Source organism: Phaseolus vulgaris, chromosome 7, assembly GCF_000499845.2.
Source record: "Phaseolus vulgaris cultivar G19833 chromosome 7, P. vulgaris v2.0, whole genome shotgun sequence".
NCBI classification, from domain to species: domain Eukaryota; kingdom Viridiplantae; phylum Streptophyta; class Magnoliopsida; order Fabales; family Fabaceae; genus Phaseolus; species Phaseolus vulgaris.
In genome coordinates this window covers 22,543,400-22,566,673 of record NC_023753.2, presented here as the reverse complement: position 1 = coordinate 22,566,673, position 23,274 = coordinate 22,543,400, and the positions used below count along the sequence as shown (strand labels likewise).

At 32.3% G+C, this 23,274-nt stretch overlaps 1 protein-coding gene across 1 annotated transcript; it reads left to right on the top strand.

Annotated features, from left to right (window-relative positions):
- Nucleotides 1-1,627: 1,627 nt before the first annotated feature.
- On the top strand, nucleotides 1,628-7,532 carry LOC137828593 (malate dehydrogenase [NADP], chloroplastic). Its single transcript, XM_068635233.1, has 14 exons — nucleotides 1,628-2,239; nucleotides 2,324-2,414; nucleotides 3,096-3,182; nucleotides 3,911-3,995; nucleotides 4,794-4,975; nucleotides 5,063-5,133; nucleotides 5,204-5,294; nucleotides 5,388-5,462; nucleotides 5,556-5,657; nucleotides 5,747-5,869; nucleotides 6,262-6,330; nucleotides 6,415-6,483; nucleotides 7,047-7,100; nucleotides 7,190-7,532. The coding sequence occupies exons 1-14, from the start codon at nucleotides 2,082-2,084 to the stop codon at nucleotides 7,241-7,243; spliced, it is 1,311 nt and encodes a 436-aa protein (XP_068491334.1). The 5' UTR covers nucleotides 1,628-2,081; the 3' UTR covers nucleotides 7,244-7,532.
- Nucleotides 7,533-23,274: the final 15,742 nt, after the last annotated feature.

The following is a 23,274-nucleotide window of genomic DNA, read 5'->3' as shown; positions in this document are numbered from 1 at the left end:
TTATGAGCATGAAACTCACTTCCTAATTAATTAAAGTTCAACACATTTGTAATATTAATTACATGTTTTTACTTTTAAAAAAAAGGAAGTACATGTTTAGAATTCTATTCAGCTCAAAATAAATCCACCATCTTTTTTCTCTCTACTTCGATGGTTTTAAAAAGTGAAAAGTTTCTGTTTATAATATTTTTAACATATTTCAGAACACACCCAAGACTTTTAAAGCATGAAATCACTATGTTTGTTTTCAACAATGAAAACATGGTAAACGAATAAATATGACAAAATTTCAGAAAACAAAACCTTAAAACAAGGGAGACATAATTTTCCGTTTGACTTTCGCTAAATATGAACTAAAATTATAAAAAATTAATTATATTAAAAACATATTAATTATATCACAAATATTAATAAAAAAATTATTAAGATTTTTAACATAATTGATTATTTTAAAAAGATTAATTAATTATTTATTTCTTTTATAAAATTAACTATTATTTTATTATAATAAAATAAATCATTAAAATAGAAATATTAAAATGATAAATTAAATTAAATAATTTAAATTTTTAGTGTTTTATAAAATAGTTTTTATTAATATTTTAATTTTAAATATTTTTTTATTTATTAAAATTTATAATATTTTGTTAATATTTTTATTTAAAATATATTTTTCTATTTTTTTTAAGATTTTAAGATGATTTGTTGTAGTTAATTTTATTTCGATTTAACTTATATTTTAATAATTATTTTTATATTAAATTATTTTTAATCCATCTTTTAATTTTAATTCATACTCCTTCATTATATCATCTATTTAATTTTAATTTTTTATTCTATCTTGTTAATTTAATTAATTATAAATTTTCTATTAATTTTTCTTCTTCTCAATTTAAATAACTTTACTTTTTTTTTTCTTTTTACTCGTTTTCCAATCCAAACTAATAAAAACATTAGGACTCCCTAAATATAACAAAGAAAACTGGAGTATCTTAATTTTTAATCCTATTTACTTTTTTTTAGGATTTCACACACTTTGCCCTCTTTTTTCAATTGTTAGAACTGATCTTAATAATAAGCCCCTTGTATTATTATATATTATTTGTTTAATCTTTACCTGGCTAAATTTTTGTTTGTGATAAAAAAATACACTTTTAGTTATGTTCTTATGCAATAATACATGAATTGTTTATTGAATTATATACCTATATCCCTCTCCCCACGCAGACATTACATTTTAGTAAATATAAAACTCAAAAAGTGACAAGTGACACGAAACATTCTTGTCCTATCCAATCATACTCAGCAACATATCCCATATTTTACCCTTCCACCAGTTTATCCTTATCAGGATATATTAATGACATTTTTTATTATGAAAAAAGTACTCAAGGATTATAAATTATTTTCAAGATTAACTGCTAAAACAAATTTAATTTATTTTTAATTATTAAATAACTTTTTAATAATTATCTACTTATATTTTTTTTTTCTAATTACACAGAAGATAAAAGGACTATAGCAGTACTCCAATTGCAGAAAGGCATATATCCCTCACGTGACATTATGCATGCTGGTGTCACGAAAATTTGATCCTTATATTCTATATTTAACATTCAATTTAATTGATACACACAATGTGCACCTAGTATAAGAGACCTTATCTTATAAAAACTTAGATCATCATATTTTATTAATCCAATAAACTTAGATCATCATATAAAACTCAGTTCTATTAAGTAGTACATAAACTACTTGTACTTGTATACAATCCAATAATTTGTTAGAGAAAGAAGATTAATTTGACGATAGGCCATGCTTGACATGTGTCATGTCCATGGCCTTATACTGATTTTCAAATGATCCTCTTCTTCTCTTGCCCTCCATTTTTACCTTCCATTTTTCTACATATCTCCCTCCCACTTTGCAATCTCTGAACCAAACGTTATCTTTCTTCGTCTTCGCTTCGTATGCACATACCCTTTACGAAGTTCTTCATAGCTGTTCCTTTTACCCTTCCATTAGCAGAAAAGGTGCCTTCTTTTACAATTCTTCTCTGAGACTTTCTGTGCTGTGCTGCCATGGCTGTGACACAGTTCAGCCCCACTTGCTCAAAACCTCGTCTTCACTCATCCCAGCTCTCTTTCCTATCAAGGACTCTCCCCAGACACCGCCTCTGTTCTTTTGCGCCACTTAATAGAACTCAGCACGCTAAGATTTCCTGCTCTGTTGCACCAAAGTGAGTAACTTTATTGTTTTCTTTCAACATTTTCAGTTTTCTGCTTCTTGGGTCTGATTGAATTTTACTCTTTTGACTTCCCAGTGAAGTGCAGGTGCCAGCTGTGAAAACCCTGGATCCCAAGAATAAGGCTGAGTGCTATGGTGTCTTTTGCCTTACCTATGATTTGAGGGCTGTGAGTGTCCCTTCCCCTCTCTTCAGTATTTCAACCATGTGTATTTGTTAGTTTTAGCTTGTCTTAATTCAAATTGCATGTTTTGTGTTGTCCATGATTCTCTTAGTGAGTTCCCCACTACAGATTGGTTTCTGGGGTTTTCTGAGAGGTTTGTTTGGTACTTTGGAGCAGAAATTTGTTAGATGTAGCAGTACTGGTGTCAGTCAATATGTGCATGTTGATGCATAATTTCCTTTGCTGTATTTGTTTAGGTTTATATACATAGAGCTAGATTGGTGTATCTCTGTATTTGACTGCAGTTGTTTTGATTCCTTTTATTTTGTTAAGTTTGGTCTATACATATACCTTCTGTTTAAACACCAATAGAAACTAAAAGGCATCGGTAACATTATTACTTGTCTTCCATGCCTAAACTGGGCTTGGGCGATCTTCCATTGTCTTGTAAATCTTTTTTCTCTTTCCAATTTTTAATTTTTATGTTCAATTTAAATTACAATTTAATTTCAGTAAAGAAAGATACTCAACCTGAACAATTAATGTATTGATGTTGTTTCTTGTGAGATGTTTTAAGGAGGGGAAAGGATAAACATGTGTGCATATGAATCTAATGGCACTTTTAAGTTATGACAGTTAAATTTGTTGATCTAAGTTCGTTGAAATATTTGACCAAGATTTTTGCAGGAAGAAGAGACAAGATCCTGGAAGAAACTAATTAACATTGCAGTTTCAGGTGCTGCTGGAATGATTGCAAATCATCTACTTTTCAAAGTGAGTATATCTTGGATTTAAAAAGGAATTGCGTCAATGAAGCACATTAGATGTTCAATTTATCTTTCTTTCATTTTATATATCTGCAATAATGTTTTTACTATATCAGTACTCTGTGAATTGAAGCTTTGGTTTTCAATTGAATCCAATGGCATCGTGTAATCCATGTAGTCAATCTCACAAGTGGGCTAAAGTTTTGTCGTTCGTTTTGTATCATTACTCTTAGATTAGGATTTTAAAGTCATTGAAAGGATAATAGGTGCATATCATAAAATTTCTTCTTATCTGTTTGAAGTTGCTGAATAAGTTGTTGTATAGCCATTTCAAAACTGGGTTTTTTTTTCTTCTTTTTATTGACTGAAGGATTTATTGTGATAAACAACCTACATGGATCAACATTACTGTTTATTGTTGACCATTATGTGCAACATTGAGTTATAATTATTTACTCTTGATACTGTCATATCTTCTCTAAACAAATAGAAAGTCACTACTATATACAAGTTTTGAGCTTTATAATTTGAAGATTTTTTGGAATTACAACATTCTTGTATTTTTGTTGTTTCATGAAATAGAAATGAATTTAGTATGAAAGCTAAATTGAATGTACGGTGAGTGTTCAAGATAATTTTATTTTGCATGTGCTTTGAGATTTTTAGATAAGACCTACCTTGAATGATCACACAATACTGTTGGACTCTTGAGCCTGAGTTGATTTATTGTGTCAGCTTGCATCTGGTGAAGTTTTTGGTCCAGATCAACCTGTTGCTCTCAAATTACTGGGATCAGAACGGTCAATCCAAGCCCTTGAAGGTTAGCTTTCTGCATATGGTAAATATGGCATTTTTTTGGGTAACCGTGGTAAATAAACTTGGTATCTATCAGTTATTAGTTGTACATCTTCCACTTATTATAAGAAATACTGACCCATCCTTCTCCATCGTGACGTGACTATAAAAAGACTGTAGAAAACTAACTAAAGGTGAATGGTGCATCAGTATGTGGCATAACTGTAGAAACTCTTGCGTACAAGAGGCACTGATATGAAGCTAGTTATTGCAACATCTGTTATGTGGGATATGGCATATGAATAAAACAAGAATACGAAAATTGGAGAATTGTGAATGGTGCATCAGTATTTGGCATAACGGAAAGTTATTAGGAAAAGAGATGAATAAAGGCAAAGCATCAATGAGCAAATTCAACTTACCCAATGAACACCTTTATCCTAAGCTTGTATACAATTCTAAGGACAAAAAATAACATAGCCAGTAAATTAAAAACCTTTTCCACTGAAGTTTTGTGCACAAGGTGTCTTACTGTCATTTATGTTATGAGCACTTCTCATTCTTACTCTATTGCCCTCCAATGATTCTTCCCATTTAAGAAAATCTAAGGCCTTAACAGCATCTGCTACTGAGTGAGAGAGATGAGAAATTCGACCAGTAATAGGAATTTGAGTAATAACTTTACTTGAATTTGACTTGTCAGGTCAGCGTAGCTAACGTGCTGTTTTTGTTATGCTTTTAAATGAAACAAGATACACCTTAATCTTGACTAATATAACACGCTGATCTTTCATTTGAAATATTCTAATTAAACTTGTTGCAGGTGTTGCAATGGAACTGGAAGACTCTTTGTTTCCTTTGTTGAGGGAGGTGAGTATTGGTATTGATCCTTATGAAGTGTTCCAAGATGCAGAATGGGCTTTGCTAATAGGTGCAAAGCCTCGAGGACCTGGAATGGAGCGAGCAGACTTGTTAGACATAAATGGGCAGATTTATGCAGCGCAGGTCAAATGATATTCAAATTAAAACCACATTTATTACTTTCTGCTTAAGTGCAGTTAGTTATGCTGACATTATACCTTATTACAATAGGGAAGAGCATTGAATGCTGTGGCCTCCCGCAATGTCAAAGTTATAGTAGTGGGAAACCCTTGCAATACAAAGTAAGCTTCGCTGTAAACATGAAGTTACATCTTGTGCCTGCTTGTTAATGCTCTTGTATATTAAATGCAGTGCATTAATATGCTTGAAGAATGCTCCTAACATTCCTGCAAAAAATTTCCATGCTTTGACTCGCTTAGACGAGAACAGAGCAAAATGTCAGGTAACAAAGTTTGTAGATGTCACCTTTTTAAAATTATCCTACCATAGAAAAATAACATCTATCTTCTCTGTATTGTCTCAATAAAATTCACAGCTAGCCCTCAAGGCAGGTGTCTTCTATGATAAAGTGTCAAATGTGACAATATGGGGAAACCACTCAACTACTCAGGTCATTGAAGAATCATTACCAGAATAATGAGCATCAACTGGATTTCTGTAACTCTCTTTTATGATATGGTGTTACCTGTTATCTTGTTAATAGGTCCCCGACTTCTTAAATGCTAAAATTGATGGTTTGCCTGTCAAAGAGGTGGTTCAGGATCATAGGTGGTTGGAGGAAGAGTTCACTGAAAAGGTTCAAAAGGTAATATTTTGTAAGTTGCAAATACATGATGTAAAAGATACGTGGTTTCCTTGTACTAAAAGCTGATCAAGTGATTGTTTGATTGGTAGAGAGGTGGTGCACTTATTCAAAAATGGGGAAGATCATCAGCAGCATCAACTTCTGTGTCAATTGTTGACGCCATTCGATCTTTAGTAACTCCTACTCCTGAGGGTGATTGGTTTTCTTCTGGTGTAAGTTGATATAACTGAATATGCATTTCCTTGTTTAGATGACCTTTTCAGCAAACTACACCCTTTTTTACAATATATTGATTAAACTGAACTGAGAGATACATAAAAGGGGGAAAGGGTTATCTTGCATGTCAAGTGAGATAGAAAAATTAAAAAACACGCAAGTCAATACAATTCTACTGCTTCATGCATACTAAAATTATATTGGTGTAGTGAAAATAAAATTAGGTATTATATATCTGGAATATGCCATTTCAAAGCTTTTAAATGAAGGGCAACAACCAATTTTTTTCTTGAAAATTTAAACATGGCACAACCTTCATTAATCATTTGTTGTCTTTTTATTCGCTTAGTTACTATTTCAATATAAAAGTTTGCAATTGAAATGCCAGGTATATAGCAATGGAAATCCTTATGGAATATCTGAGGGTATTGTTTTCAGTATGCCATGTCGATCAAAGGTAAGCTTGTTAACTGTATTCTTTTCTTTTTAACTTCTAAAAATTTACTCTGTTCCTCTTATGATGAAAGCTTTTATCCATTAGGGCGATGGTGATTATGAACTTGTCAAGGATGTCATATTTGATGACTACCTCCGGCAGCGGATAGCAAAGGTAAGGATGAAAATTCAACATTATATACCATTGTATATACAGTCTAACTTCTAACTTCTATTCATGTGTGCCTTAGCCATATTTATTTGAATGTTGTGATAAAATAAGAAATTAAGTTCTTTAAATGAAATAAATTTCTCATAAAAGCAAAAAAATGCAGTGAAAAAAGGATTGAACACATGACCTTCAAATCTTCAGTCCTGACTACACCCACCTGTAACTTATCATCTGAGATTTTTAATTAATTGGAAGCTATCTGGGTGGTCATGTTTGTGAGTGAAATTAGTTACTTGAGTTGAATCCAGTTTTAAAATACCATTTTAAAATTGAACACTAGATATCAAAATTGAATCTTATTATTGGATGAACCATGAGCTCTGATATTACTGTTGGGTTCTGTGAGGAGATTTACCGAGAAGATTTGGTACCAATGAGTCATAAGTAAACCCATATAAAAAATTTGACCACTTCCAACTCAAAAACTTAAGATAATAAGTTTATGAGTCTTATACATTGTTCAAGTTATTAAGATTCAGACTTAGATTCGTAACAATATTTTGCAGACTGAAGCTGAGTTGTTGGCTGAGAAGAGATGTGTGGCTCACCTAACGGGCGAGGTAAACATCATATCATCATATTATTAGTTATTTATGCTTATATTCATGATGTTAACTGTCATCTGAAACATATAAATTCTTCATCTTAGGGAATTGCTGTTTGTGATCTACCTGGTGATACCATGCTCCCAGGAGAAATGTAACAAGCCTTCCTCCTTAATGCCAAAGCAGATGCTGAAATTTGTGTCTTAAAAGGTACTAGTTAGGGAATCAATAAATAAAATGTTTTTTTTTAGAATCATGATGGGATACATTGGTAAGTTTTATATTTATCTCTACAAAAGTTCACTTTTGATTCCTTAACAAGTGTCTTAGGATATGGGTTAGCATTCTCGTGTTGGAGTAAAATCACACTAATCGATGTACAATTATGGGATATGAATGCTGAAAAAATGAATAAGTAATATCAATAATAAGAGTTTGAAAGCTGAATTTTCTGTGTTTCTTACAAACATTCCATGTATCATTTTAAAAGAAATGTAAATAATAATAGAACAAGTTTAAGAATTGAATTTCCATGCACTTTTAATTTATTTTTTTTATGAAGTCACCGCAATGTGACTTTTAAAGTAATTATTATTAAAATAAACAATTTTACTATGTATAATAATCTATGATTGAAGTTGAATACCTTCTAATTAAATTCAACATTTAAGTATAATTTTAGTTACTGAAAATATAATATATATTTTTATTTTACTTTCTACAAAACTATCTATTTTTAGTCCTTGTTAAAAGATTTAATCACATCATTCTTGTTAAATATGAAGACTATATAAATGGATAAAGATTTTATAGATATTAAAAAAAGTAGTTAAATTGTTAGATACTAAAAGCATTGGGATTCGATGTGGAAATAAATACCGAGCATGTTCTTACTTAAAAAAATGTTAGTTTTACAATTAAAACTTTTATTTTATGAATCAAGTATAGAGAATAAAGGTTGGTGACTGAAAAAACCTAGTATAATAAACACAGATAAAAAGTGAGTCTATAACAGAACATGTACTTTTTATTTAGTGCATGATGATAGACTGTATTAAAGATAAGTGAAATAAGGATGAAAAAAATTGAAGAGACATTTAATAAAACTGTATATTGCAAAACAAAAACAGAGTGTGTTTTTGCGAAACAAAACAGAGAAGCGATTTCGATTCATGAACCCTAAAACAGTTTTGATTTACAAACCTAAAATTCAGGGTTCAGTTTCCTTGTTGCACGATTCACGGAAACCCTCGAGCAAACGTTCCTTCTCTCTTCACTCACGATCTGTGCAAGGGCAAAGCGTGAGACTCGGACCTTCGAAGAATCCGTTCTTCTCGGGAGGTTGTGCAGCCAAGACCTGGAGTAGTGTCGCAGATGATTGCTGGAACGTGGGTTGTGGCCGTTTGGGCTGCTACCACTTTCCCTATATAAGCAAAGGTTTCCCTCATTCAGAAATCGCATCTCTCTCACACACCTCTTCATCTTCTTCAGACCCACTGTTCACCATCTTCTTCCTTTTTCTAATTTCCACTTTTCACTTTCTCTCTCCTCTTTATTTTAATATTATAATATTTCTGGGTTCTATATGGTATTACTCTTTTAAAGAAAAACTTGCTAGTTCTGATCCTCGGAAATTACCGGGAAGTTCTTGTTGTATCCTGGGGGACTTGCGCAATACACTGCGGATAAGTCCTTACGGACAGTGATTACTCACGTCTCGGGAAACCATTTTTTGTTCGTTTTGCAGCCTAATTTTTCTACAATCGTAAGGACTTATGGCTGAAAATCCGAACAACAACGACAACACTGCTCCGGAAACATCAAATGTTGTTTCCGCAATGCAAACCATTTTTGCGAAACCTTTTCCGGACGTCTCCGAAATTGAAGTCTTCACCGGTCAGAACTTCCGACGTTGGCAAGAACGCGTGTCCACCCTATTGGACATGTACGGAGTTGCTCATGCACTTACAACTGCCAAACCCGACTCAACCACGGCTGCGAAACAAGTTGACAACTGGATCCATGCGAATAAGGTATGCCGTCACACTTTACTCAGTGTGTTATCTAACGATCTGTTCGATGTTTATGCTTCTTATAAGAATGCGAAAGATATTTGGGATTCTCTTATCCTCAAATATACTACCGAAGACATCGTCAGACAAAGGTTCATAATTGAAAAATACTACCGCTGGGAGATGATCGAAGGCAAAGACATCAAAATCCAAATAAACGAATATCACAAGCTGATTGAAGATATCAAAACTGAAAGCATAAAATTGCCAGATGAATTAGTGTCCGAACTCTTGATCGAAAAGCTTCCGTAGTCTTGGACGGATTACAAACAACAACTGAAGCACAGACAGAAACAAATGTCTCTATCAGATTTGATCACCCACATCATCATCGAAGACACAAACAGGAAGGAGTGCGCTGTTGCAAAGGCCAAAGCTTTGTCTGCCAAAGCAAACGTGATAGAAGACAAACCAGCTCCAAAAAGGTACGAGAAAAAATTTGATCACAAAAAGAAACCTAATAACAAATTCTCTCGTCCCAGTGGAACTAACCCCACTTTCAAGAAAAAAGGTAATTGCTTTGTCTGTGGAAAGCCAGGCCATCATGCACCTCAGTGCAGACATAGGGCTAAAAACGATTATCCTCCTAAGGCAAATCTAGCCGAAGGGGAAGATACTATTGTGGCAGTCGTTTCACAAGTAAACCTTGTGACAAATGTGAGCAAATGGGTGGTAGACTCTAGGGCTACCAGACACATCTGTGCAAACAGAAATGTGTTCACCTCCTACACAAGTGTGGGGGATGGAGAAGAACAAGTATATCTCGGTGACTCCAGGACAACTCCTGTCCTAGGAAAAGGAAAAGTTCTTCTGAAGCTCACATCTGGTAAAACTCTAACCTTGAATGATGTGCTACATGTGCCATCAATTAGAGTTAATTTGGTCTCTGTGGCATTACTAAGCAAAGTTGGGGTTAAAGTGTCATTTGAATCTGACAAGATTGTTATGACAAAAAACAATGTTTTTGTGGGAAAGGGATATTGTGATCAAGGCCTTTTTGTATTAAACATTTCTGAAATTATGAATGAATCTAAATCTTCTGCTTATATTGTTGACTCGTATGATATATGGCATGCTAGATTAGGACATGTGAATTCTTCGTATGTTATAAAATTGCAACGACTAGGATTAATCAACATGCATGACAAACAAAGTAGTAAATGTGATGTATGCGTAGAATCTAAAATAACGAAGAAAACATGTCACTTTGTAGAACGTCAAACTGAAATTCTTGGTTTAATTCATACCGACCTTACTGATTTAAAACAAACCATGTCTAGAGGTGGTAAAAATTATTTTGTAACCTTTATAGATGATTTTTTCTAGATACACCAAAGTGTATTTAATTAAACATAAGGATGAAGCTTTTGACATGTTTTTAACTTATAAAGCGGAAGTAGAAAATCAACTTAATAAGAAAATTAAGAGAATTAGATCAGATAGAGGTGGTGAATATGTTTTATTTAATGACTATTGTGTAAAAGAAGGTATTATTCATGAAGTAACCCCACCATATTCACCTGAGTCTAATGGAGTAGCTGAAAGGAAAAATAGGACTCTTAAAGAAATGATGAATGTCATGCTTATTAGTTCTAATGCTCCTGATAATTTATGGGGTGAATCTCTGCTTACTGCGTGTTTTTTACAAAATAGGATACCACATAGGAAAACTGGTAAAACACCCTATGAGTTGTGGAAAGGTTATCAACCTAATTTGAAATACCTAAGAGTGTGGGGGAGTTTAGCTAAAGTGATGTTACCTGATCCTAAGAAAAGGAAAATAGGCTCTAAAACATCTGATTGTATGTTCTTAGGATATGCAGAACATAGTGCTGCCTATAGGTTTCTAGTTCTTAATAGTGATATAATTGAACGCAACACTATAGTAGAGACAAAAAAACGCTGAGTTCTTTGAACACATCTTTCCTCTAAAGAGTAGTGATACATCTGAACAACCTATAGATAGTGCTAGTGATACCTTGAGTGAGGATGTTAGGAGAAGTAAAAGACAGAGAAAGGAAACATCTTTTGGAGATGACTTTTATACTTATCTAGTTGAGAATGATCCAATAAGTTTTGTAGAAGCTACTAGTGCTCCTGATGCTAAACATTGGGATAAAGCCATTAAAATTGAGCTTGATTCAATAAAGAAAAATAATACGTGGACCTTAGTAGATCTGCCTAAAGGAGCAAAACCCATTGGTTGTAAGTGGATCTTTAAGAAGAAGTACCATCCTGATGGATCCATAGAGAAATATAAGGCAAGATTAGTAGCTAAAGGGTTTACTCAAAAACAAAACATAGATTACTTTGATACTTTTGCACCTGTTACTAGGATTTCCTCTATTCGTGTATTGCTAGCCTTAGCATCTATCCATAAGTTAGTAATTCACCAAATGGATGTTAAAACAGCTTTTCTGAATGGTGAATTAGAAGAGGAAATTTATATGACTCAACCTGAAGGATGTGTAGTTCCAGGTCAAAAGGAAAAAGTATGCAAACTTTTAAAATCTTTGCATGGTTTGAAACAAGCACCAAAACAATGGCATGAAAAACTTGATAATGTTTTACTTTGTGAAGGTTTTTCTACCAATGATGCTGATAAATGTGTGTATTCTAGATCTAAAAATGGTGAATATGTCATTATATGTTTGTATGTGGATGACATGCTAATATTTGGTACATGCAATGATATAGTTTTTAAAACAAAATTGTTTCTTGGATCTAAGTTTGAGATGAAAGACATGGGTGAAGCAAGTGTGATTCTAGGAGTTAAAATCATAAGGAAGGGAGATAGTATACTACTATCCCAAGAAAAATACACTGAGAAACTTCTAAAGAAGTTTGGTTACTATGACTTTAAGTTAGTGAGTACCCCTTATGATGCTAACTCTAAATTAAAAAAGAACAGAGGAGAATCTATTTCTCAAACTCAGTATGCCCAGATAATTGGGAGCTTATTGCATTTAATGAGCTTTTCTAGACCAGATATTGCTTATGCAGTAGGTAGATTGAGTAGATACACTCAATGTCCTAGTCAAAATCATTGGGAAGCACTTGCGAGACTCATGAAATACTTGAGAGGTACAATGGATTATGCCATTGAATATAGTGGATTTCCCGCTGTGCTAGAAGGGTACAGTGATGCTAACTGGATCTTTGATTCAGATGAGACAAAATCCACTAGTGGTTATGTATTTACACTTGGGGGTGGTGCAGTTACATGGAGATCAGCCAGACAAACTATTATTGCAAGACCAACAATGAAATCTGAGTTTGTTGCTCTAGAAATGGCTGGTAGTGAAACTGAGTGGTTGAAAAATTTCTTAGCAAACATTCCTTTAGGAATGAAACCAACCCCATCTGTATCAATGCATTGTGATTGCCAATCGGCAATAGCTATAGCTAAAAATAAAAGCTATAATGGAAAGAATAGACATATACAATTAAGACACAAATTGGTGAAACAGCTGTTAAAGAATGGAACGATTTCTATTGACTATGTCAAGTCAGAACGGAATCTGGCAGATCCTCTGACAAAACCCCTAGGGAGAAAAATGATTTTAGAAACATCGAGGGGAATGAGATTTAAGCCACTTGCAAACAAACAAGTGATGGAAACCCAACCTTTGTGATTGGAGATCCCATGAATAAGGTTCATATGGGTAAAAACAAGTCACTTGTTAGTTATGCTAGCACTAATATTGATTTTAAATCAATTTTGTCCATTCCTATGGTGTGTGTGAAAGTGCTAGATACTGCATTATCGAGAGGATAAACTTTGTGGTTAAAATTCAGAGGTAAAAGAGTTTTAATGATTTACAAAGTTTTAATGATTTTCATATCCCTTATGGGTGGTGTATAATTTGCAACATACACTTGATGAAATCACCTATATGAGTGTCAAGTGGAGCCGCTTGCATGAGATCTTGGCAAGATCTCTATAGCACTCATGAATACCGGGCACGCGCATGGCCTAGTAGCGCAACACAGCGATAACAACAAGTAATGTGGGGGTGTATTGTGACTGATAAACCTCTAACACATACTAAGTGTCTTAGTTCATATAGCTCGCTATACCAACTACACTATGTGTTACGTTCATCAATCTAAGACTGGTTCATATAGCTTGCTATACCAGATCTGATGCATTACATCTTAGATGAACCTAGAAATTTATTTTCCTTTTCTCTTTATCTTTTGCAATATGTGGGGGATTGTTGTAAAACTGTGTATATTGCAAAACAAAAACAGAGTGCATTTTTGCGAAACAGAAAACAGAGAAGCGGTTTTGATTCATGAACCCTAAAACAGTTTTGATTTACAAACCTAAAATCCAGGGTTCAGTTTCCTTGTTGCACGATTCACGGAAACCCTCGAGCAAACGTTCCTTCTCTCTTCACTCACGATCTGTGCAAGGGCAAAGCGTGAGACTCGGACCTTCGAAGAATCCGTTCTTCTCGGGAGGTTGTGCAGCCGAGACCTGGAGTAGTGTCGCAGATGACTGCTGGAACGTGGGTTGTGGCCGTTTGGGCTGCTACCATTTTCCCTATATAAGCAAGGGTTTCCCTCATTCAAAAATCGCATCTCTCTCACACACCTCTTCATCTTCTTCGGACCCACCGTTCACCATCTTCTTCCTTTTCCTAATTTCCACTTTTCACTTTCTCTCTCCTCTTTATTTTAATATTATAATATTTCTGGGTTCTATATGGTATTACTCTTTTAAAGAAAAACTTGCTAGTTCTGATCCTTGGAAATTACCGGAAAGTTCCTGTTGTATCCTGGGAGACTTGCGCAATACACCGCGGATAAGTCCTTACGGACAGTGATTACTCACGCCTCGGGAAACTATTTTTTGTTCGTTTTGCAGCCTAATTTTTCTACAGTTCTTACTTAAAAAAATGTTAGTTTTACAATTAAAACTTTTATTTTATGAATCAAGTATAGAGAATAAAGGTTGGTGACTGAAAAAACCTAGTATAATAAACACAGATAAAAAGTGAGTCTATAACAGAACATGTACTTTTTATTAAGTGCTGTATTAAAGATAAGTGAAATAAGGAAGAAAAAAATTGAAGAGACATTTAAGTAAATGGTAATAAGGAATAAATGAAGAAAAAATTATTTATTTATATAGATGAATAAAAGAGAGAAAATATATAAATTTTGCAAATAAATTGATAAAAAGTAAAATTGACTCAAAATTTAAAATTTTCTGAATTATATATTTTTGAATACATAATTTTTTATTTACTTATTATTTTTGTTATAATAAATTAAGTAATTTTAAAAAAACTTGTTCTAGTCAATAATGAATTTCAACTAGAATATTCAGTTTTAATTGAAAGATATACATTTTTAGTCGAGGTTGTGTTCTATTTTATTTTATTTTGTTATTTTATTTTATGATTTACCTGTTCTTTTTATTCTTATATATTTGATTTTGTTCTTAGTTTTTTTTAATATTAAATATTAATTTTTCGTTCAATATTAATTTTTATTATTTCAATTATTATTATAATAATATGATATAAGGTATAAATAATTAGATTGTTACATTAAATTTTATTATTATTTAAGATGGCATGCTTTAATCCTATTCCTAAAAACTGTCAACTAAAACAAAGATTTATTAACACAAGTATAATTACTTGTATACCTTAACCAAGAAGGTTAGAATTTGAATTACAGTAAAGAAATAAAAATAAAATACTCTCTAACATCTTCCTTACTTCTAGATGGAAATAGATAAAGTCGTCCCATAGATGGAAGCCTATGACTTGGTCGGTTTAAAGTCTGATAAATTAACATGTTTATTTATTTAAATATAATAAAAAATAATATACATATTATAATTTAACACGTTGAATAACAAATCTCATATCATAAATAAAATAAATATTTAAGATAAAAATATATAATATAAATTTTATTATAACTTATTTTTGGTTTATGCTTAATTTTTCTATTACAGATAAACCTAACCACAGGGAATCCTTCTTTTATATTCATAAAAATTCTCCACTGTTTCTCTTTCTAAATAAATAATAAGAATTTAATATCTTTTATTTTTTCCTTTATTCTCAGAAAGCAAAACAATGCATCATATTTAATGGAGAATAGTAGCATAGATCCTTATATTTATTTATGAATTTGAGATAATTCTTACCTACAAACTAATAACAGTTTAAAAAAAATATTGATATCGATTTAAGAGATTGACATTTCAAAGGATATTTTTCATACATATAAATCTATGATCACACAGTGTTGATCCTTATATTTATTCTTGTATTCAAAAGATTGTACAAATCTTGATTTCACATTAATTTAATCATGACATTATGACAATATATCAATAAAATAAATTTATAATTATTGAAGCTGAAGGAAGCTTCTTCCCTACCAAGGCTTGATGTGTGTTTGATGAAGAAAATGACTTGAGTGCTTTGAAGATTGTAATAGGTTTTTAGATTCATTTGTAATTAGGCTTGTAAGTGTGTATGATTGCCTTTTGCTGTGTAACCTATCCTAGATGCCTAATCAAGTCTAGATCAAGCACATGATGTGGTTAAATGGTTTTTGAAAAGCTTTTTAAAATGTTTTTAACAGTTTTAAAACAGTACACAAATAAATCTGTTTTATGGAGAAAGAATCTGTTTATTTCTTCTCTGTTAAAAAGGCTTTTCTAAATTCCTGTTAAGGCACCAAGGGAAAGCTCAGTTCGTTATTTCAGTTAAGCTGAGCTGGCCTGTGTGTTATACTTTAATCTGTTTTACTATGAAAGAACAGGTTTATTCTTTGGTCTGCTGAAAGGTTTTTCACAAGTTAGTTAGGGCACCAAAGGTACCACTCAGACAGTTATTTCTGTTAAGCTGAGTTGGCAGTTTTCACAAAATAAATCTGTTAAGTTCAAAAATGAATCTGTTGTTTTCTTAACTGCTTTTCAACTGTTTTTTTAAAAGAAGTTAGAAACTGTTTTCTATATAAACAATGTCTCTCTCACATGAAAAAGTGCTGAGGAATTACGCTTTTGACAGAGATCAAACAATTTCCATGTGAGAAGAAGGATTGAAAGATTTTTGAAAGGTTTTCCAAAGAGATTTTCAAGTGTGCTTGTTCTAGGAAACCTTGAATCTTGGTGAAGGTGCTGGTGCAGTTCTGCAGCAAATTGAACTACTGGTTTTGAGTTCTTGCATCTTCTTTTCAGGTGTAATCTTTCCTTTATTCTGTTTTGTAAAGGTGTAAGTGTTAGTCACTCCTTGATAGGGTTTCTTGGAGTGCAAGGTGTGCTGAAATAGGGTTTTTCAGCATTGTGTGTTGTTCTTGTAGTGTTCAAGAACTGCTGGTTTTGTAAGTGATTGGTACTGTTTTTAGTGAATTCCACCTTGGGGTAAGGTGAGACTGGATGTAGCTCTGTATGAGTGAACCAGTATAAAAACGTGTGTATCTTGTATTCTCATCCCTGCACTCTTTTCTGGTTTTTGCTTAATTCTGTCAAGAACTAAATCTGTTCTTTTTAAATTGAATCTGTTAATTCTGGGTTAATTGAAAACTCTTCTTCCTGATTTGTTAAAGTTTTCTGATCATAAACAAGGTTGCTGCATATAATGGTTTAAGTGAATTGTGAACAAACTGATCATTCATTAAAACCTGAGAAAAGATCATACTTCTTGAAATCTTGTGTTGTGTAACTTTTGATTGATTTGTAAGCATAGATGTACCCTTCATTCTCACAATATTAAGCTGATCTGGTTCTGTTATAATTCTCTGTTAAACACAATTTTACATTGAACAAAATTCAAATTGTGCCAAGACTGCTATGAAGAATCAATCTGTTTCATGTAAAAACAATCTGTTCTTTTTGCCTCTGGAATACTGAAAAAATTGTGTGTTCTTGCTAAAATTTTATAAGCTCAATTCACCCCTCCCCTCTTGAACTTAGACACTAATAGACCCAACAATAATATCCATGAATATTTCCACCACAAATTTATGCAAATGGTAATTGTCTTTTATAAAAAAGAAGAGTGCGCAAAGAAATGAGCACAAAAAGTTTATTTACAATTTAAAAACACACAAGTAAATAAATCAAGCAAATGTTATGGTATTTGGATTTGTTCTAAACTCAATTTCGTCATAGATTTATCTTTAAAAGGTGTCTCAGATAATTAAAGAAGGAGAGTGTATATAAACTGTTATTGACTCAAATCCTAAGCGATATTGAATTATTTGGCGTATTAGAACAAGTCTTTCAGTCGAGGTTTAAGGAGAACGGTCAGATGGTGATTGACTTTAGTGATGACATCTCAACGAACCTGAGGTCTGAACATTGACGTCGTGTGTGGATCAACGAGGTTCCAAAGACGAATTCAAGTTTTTCAAGGAAATGGAAAAGTGATTCCAAAGACGAACAATCATTCCCTTAGCCTTCCACTGGGAGCTTGTTCTGGTACGTCCAATAGTATCACATCGCTTAAGAGTTGAGGCTAAGGATAATTTAAATATACCTTACTTCCTTAACCTTTTGAGACATTTTTTAAGAACAAAATTATGATGAAATTTCAAATTCCAAAATGAATAATATCTCAAATGTGATGATTGACCTTAATAATATCATCTCAACGGATTTGAGTTCACAATCTATACACTAAATAAGAAAAACAATGTATTATGCATTAATAAGAAGAACTGAGGAAAGTTTGTTCACTCTTTCTAAATAAAATAAGATAATAAGTTTATAATTATTAATAAGAATAAATAAATGAATATTTTCTCAAATTGTTATAATGCTTTTATTTGAACTATGTATATTTGTTCACATTGTCTGAGTTACCTTGCTCCATGGTGGGGCCTTTCACCTGCCCCTGTCCCCCGAATATTTGACTGCTTTAATTTTATAAGTAATTTTTATTAAAAACAAAAAAGATTTAATTTTATAAAAAAAAATAAAGGTATAGAGAAATTTATAATTAATTTAAAAAGTCTTAGATTAGAATGAGATTTTATGATTTAAAACTCAGTTTACAAGGTCATAATTTTTTCTTGCATATTATTACAAATATTTTTTAGTTGTTATATTTGTCAAATTAAAATTATTATTCCAAATAAGTAAACTTATTGTACCATCTCGTCAAATTATTGGAAATGTGCCAATAAGATTTAATTGAGTATAAAATTGTTGTGATCTTAATTGGGTACAAAACCATTGTGACTTTAATCCGGTATAAAACTGTTGTGATCTTAATCGGAATAGTAGTCAATATAGTTCGACTCGAGTTCATAACTGATGCAAGATCGAGTTTTTGATAAAGCATATGTATGCCCGTTTTATCTCTCCTAAGCATTAGCTAAGATATCAAGAACTTTAGACTTTGGGTTTCATGGAGATACGAGAATTTCAAAGATATATATTATTGACAAATTCTAGTTGCTCAAATACGTTGTTGTGGTAGTTTATATTCTTTTAGATATAAAGTTTATGATGGAGTAACTAACCTAGAAAGATTAAAGATATACTTTGTTATTCAATTTTGTTATAATTTACATGATCTTATGCCGAGACAAAAAGATAAATGGGAGGAGATCAACCAAAAAACTCTATAAATAGAGGATGACCCCTAGAAAGTAAGATAATTTAAATATTCTCAATACACATCATTATACTTGAATATTTTATGTTCTCCCTGACTTAAGTGTTGAAGTATTTTCTGCAGGTGGACTCATCACTTTGTGACTTCCAACATCAAGAGTTGTTGTTTACACAGAGATCATCTCGGTGACCACCTTGGATCATCCGAACTTATTCAAGTGAGAACACTTATACTGTAATGGAAAGTTTGTGTATAATATCTACAAATTCCAAACAATTATTTATTTTTTAACCAACTTTATATATAAAAACACTTCATATACAAAATTACTTCTTACAGGACTTCATATATTAAATAATTATCATAGTTCTAAATCTAAAAACGAATTATTGTCTAATATGTAAATTTTTTTAATAACTTTTTATGCATGTGGTCACCTAATAAAATATCTTAGCTACTTGTTATTACTATTAATCTCAGAGTTTTAGCCACAATAGACGGTCTAATCTCTCTTATAAATGGTCTAGTGATTACATGAAGCAGACGATCCAACAACCAATCTACTAAGACTTAATTGAAGAAAGCACATATGCAACATAAAATTTAATAAAGACAAAGGTTTAGAGAGAGTCTGATGTGAATATCTTAGGCTAAACGCTTTGATAGAGGTGTCTGTTGCACAAGCTAGATAGAACCTTTACTTATGTGAGTGAGTCTGATCAATGAAAGTCCAAGTTGCTTCTCTGAACCATAATGAAAAATGAAATTTGAGTAAATGAATTAAAGAATAAAATTTACAATATCTCTTAAATAGATTTGAAAGGATATAATCTGGAATAATAAAACGAAACAAAATCTGCAACGGAATGTAAAAAAAAAATTAAAACTAAAGGGAATGTTTATGGACTTGGTGTATTGAGCAAAAGGTTTAATAATTCCACAAGTGGTTATTCTGCTACAAGCCAAGCTCCAGTAGTCCATCAAATAGAAGAAATGCATGAGATTATTCAAAATCTAAATTATGAACTTATGGCAAAAGATTCCAAGGAGTGGACACTTGAAGAAAAGACGGAGGTATTGATGAAAAGTCATGAAGAGCAAAGTGAACGCATACACAAACAAGTTGAGTTGATGTACAAACAAAATGAGCAAATGCAATTCATCATACAACACATTCAAATGAATAATCCCATATCAAGCTCTTCAGATCCTACTATCAGTGGACATCATAAAGGATATCACATTAGAGATGATATTTTAGAAGAAGATTAGTTGTATGTTGAATTATATAATAAATTTGACTATTTTAACATGTTTTCAATAATTTTCGTTGTGTAATATGATTTACTTTTAATTTGTGTACAACTTTTTCTTAAACTATGTATTTGAAGTTCATTCCTATTTAACTTGATTGAATTTTGAGTATCTATAAGCAGGTTTGAATTTTTTTTATAAACAGGTCAAAATACCATTTTAAATAGGTATTAATAATACATATAAAAATAGCCACCGAAACTAATTTGGTGGCTATATCTATAAAGTTGTTGTTTAGCGACCGAAACAAAATCGATCGTTGTAATTAAAAAAAAATATTTAGCCATCGAAATTATTTTGTCACTATAGGGGTCTCCATTTAGCTACCAAATTTGATGCAAAACCGTACAGCCTCATACAACCATATAATAAGGAGAATGAAGACCTAGAGGTTGTTTATTGATTTAATTGCAATTAGGGGTCTAATTGGCCTTTTGTTTATATTTGTAGGCCCAAATCAAGAGGACAACTCTAGGTTGAAGAAATGTGCAAACATATTCAAGAAGACCTCCAATTCATCAAAGCATAAACAACTACTAGAAGAGGCCCAAGCCCAAATACAAGTTCAAGCTTCAGCTCAAGCCCAACACATAGAAGATCCAGGCCAACTACAAGAGCTATGGATAGAAGAATTCAAGAGGATTGGAACACTGCTACTGATGGCAGAGAAACGTTCTTCTATATGTTCAAGCCACAAGCTTAGTATAGAGTAGAATTTATTTTCTGACAAAATTAGAATAGGAAATTACTATAAATTTTCTTAGAATTTAATTTTGGCACATAAAATCAACCTAGGTTAATTTAGAGTTTCTAAAACCTCTAAATTCACCTAGGCCGGTTTTAAGCAAGGTAAAAGAGTACACAATTAACACATGCTCCATGTGTTAAATGTGCTGCACGGTTACCTCCACATGATCCATATGAAACATGTGCTAAAAAGATTTTCAACACATGTTAAATATGTTTCATATGATCAATGTGCCAAGATGCATTAGGTGGACATTCCAAAGCTATTTCCCTTGCATTTGAGTTTCATTTGACCGGTCCTCCATTGCCATAAAAGGAGGAGCCTACCTCATGTAAAAACAAGATTAATCATAAAGTGAAATTGTTGCCAAATTTTTGTGCCAATTTGTCACTCTTGTCTACTTCCTCTTTAGGATAGGCAAGTTTAGTCTTCAACCTTCATCTTCCAAGTGAGCTGGTTGAACCTCTCATCTCCAAGACAACCGTGATCTCCATGTGAGAGCCTTGTCCGTGAGCAATCCATTAAAGCTTCTGCAAACTCCACCAAAGTTCACAATCGGATGAAAGCATGCACCTATCAAAATTAGCCACCACAATTTTTTTTAATTAATTATTTTAATCCATTAGCGACCAAAAATGGTGGTCGCTATCAGACACCGATTTAGCCACCAGTTTTTTTACAAAAATTTGATCGCTAAGTTGGTTCTTGAATTCTGGTGACAAAATTTTTACAACGGAATAACGACCGAAATTTTGATCGCAAATTTGCAACCAATTTATAATTCGGTCACTAAATGCTTTGCGACTAGGATTTTCGCTTCCATCTTTATTTGGTGACCGTTTAAGTCGCGAATATGTTTAGCGACTGATAATAGTGGTTTTTGCAATCGAATTTGGTGGTCGCTAAAAGTAACTTTTTTTAAGTGTGTGATTTCACTGCGAATTTTAAGTTCTATTCACTTAAGGTTTTGTGTTTCAATATTTATAACAGGTTGCATTAGACGATCTAGTCTTTCTGAATTCTAATTTTTGTTATTGGAATGCATGTTGATGATTCAATTTTATGCTTTTATTAGAATTCTTATTTAGTTTGCATTATTCATAATAATCTTTTGATTGCTTAATTCAAGATCTAAAAGACTTGGAAAAATCTTACGAGTAGACATATGGCACTAGTGCAAAATGTATAAACAAGTGCGGTTTATTTAGTGCGGCTTTGCGCTCAAACGCTTTCGTAAAATACGCGGTGGCATTTTTGTAATTAAGTTCATTTACAAGTGCAACTATTAGTAAAGCCGCACTTGTAAATCAAGCGTTAGGATTTACAAGGGCGGTTATTTGTACAAATAACCGCCCTTGTAAATCAAAACACTTGATTTTCGAATGCGGCTTTACAAATAGTCGTCTTCTTAAAACCTTTTTAACCCTAATTCGGAAACGCGCCACTTACGTTTTGATACTCTCCTTTCTCTCGCGCTTCGTTTCTCTTATGTGCTTCCTCCATTAATTGTGCTTCCTCTTTTCTTCCTCTCTTCTTTGCATTGTCTTCGTGCCATCGGTAAGCATTGTCTTCCTCTCTTCTTCTTCACCATTGATTTTTCTATGTTTTGCGTTTCTCTTATGTTTTGTCTTATAAGGTCATGCTTGGGAAGGTTTTTGTTTGCGCTTTCTGTTGTGCCTTCCTCGTCGCTGTTGCCGCCTTGCTCCGTCATATATTTGCGTTTTTTGGACTTCCATTGGAATGAAATACGAAGATGTATAATATCAATGCACCAAGAGATCAAAAGAAATACTAAAATAATGACCATGTTCTTCGGAAAATATCAAAGTTGAGAAAATTGCATTTATAAATCGCATTTACGAATGCGGCTATATTTATAGTCGCCTTCTAATCTCTTCCATTTACAAATGTGTGCTCATCAAATGCGGTTATATAGCCATCCTTATAAATGTAAAATAGTCGCACTCGTTTTGCTTTTCTGCACTAGTGTGGAGAGGAATAAGATTTTGAATAAATTAATGAACGCATGTTTCATTAATTAGATTCTATTGAATTGATTCGCATATGTTTGTTCAATTCAATACTATTTTTAGATTGAATGAATAATATTTATATTATAAATCTTAAGACTCAACCTATTTTTAGTATTTTCTATTGTCTATTATATTTTATTTTTTATTCAAACAAACGTAAACTCCTTTATATTGTATTGTTATTGATAATTTTTATTGCTCTAGACAAGTTTGACTAGATTCACAATTACATTAATTGGGAGACGACTTGTAGTCAACTAACTCTATCTCTACTATCATCTTTTTGTTGTTAAATAATAGCATTACCTTAGATATAAGTCTACACGTAAAGTCTTTTAATTTTGTTAAGTAATGACAATTATCACTATTAAACATAGTTGTACAAGCTCACTGATGAGTAGACAGTTGTTGAAAATGGTGCTAGTA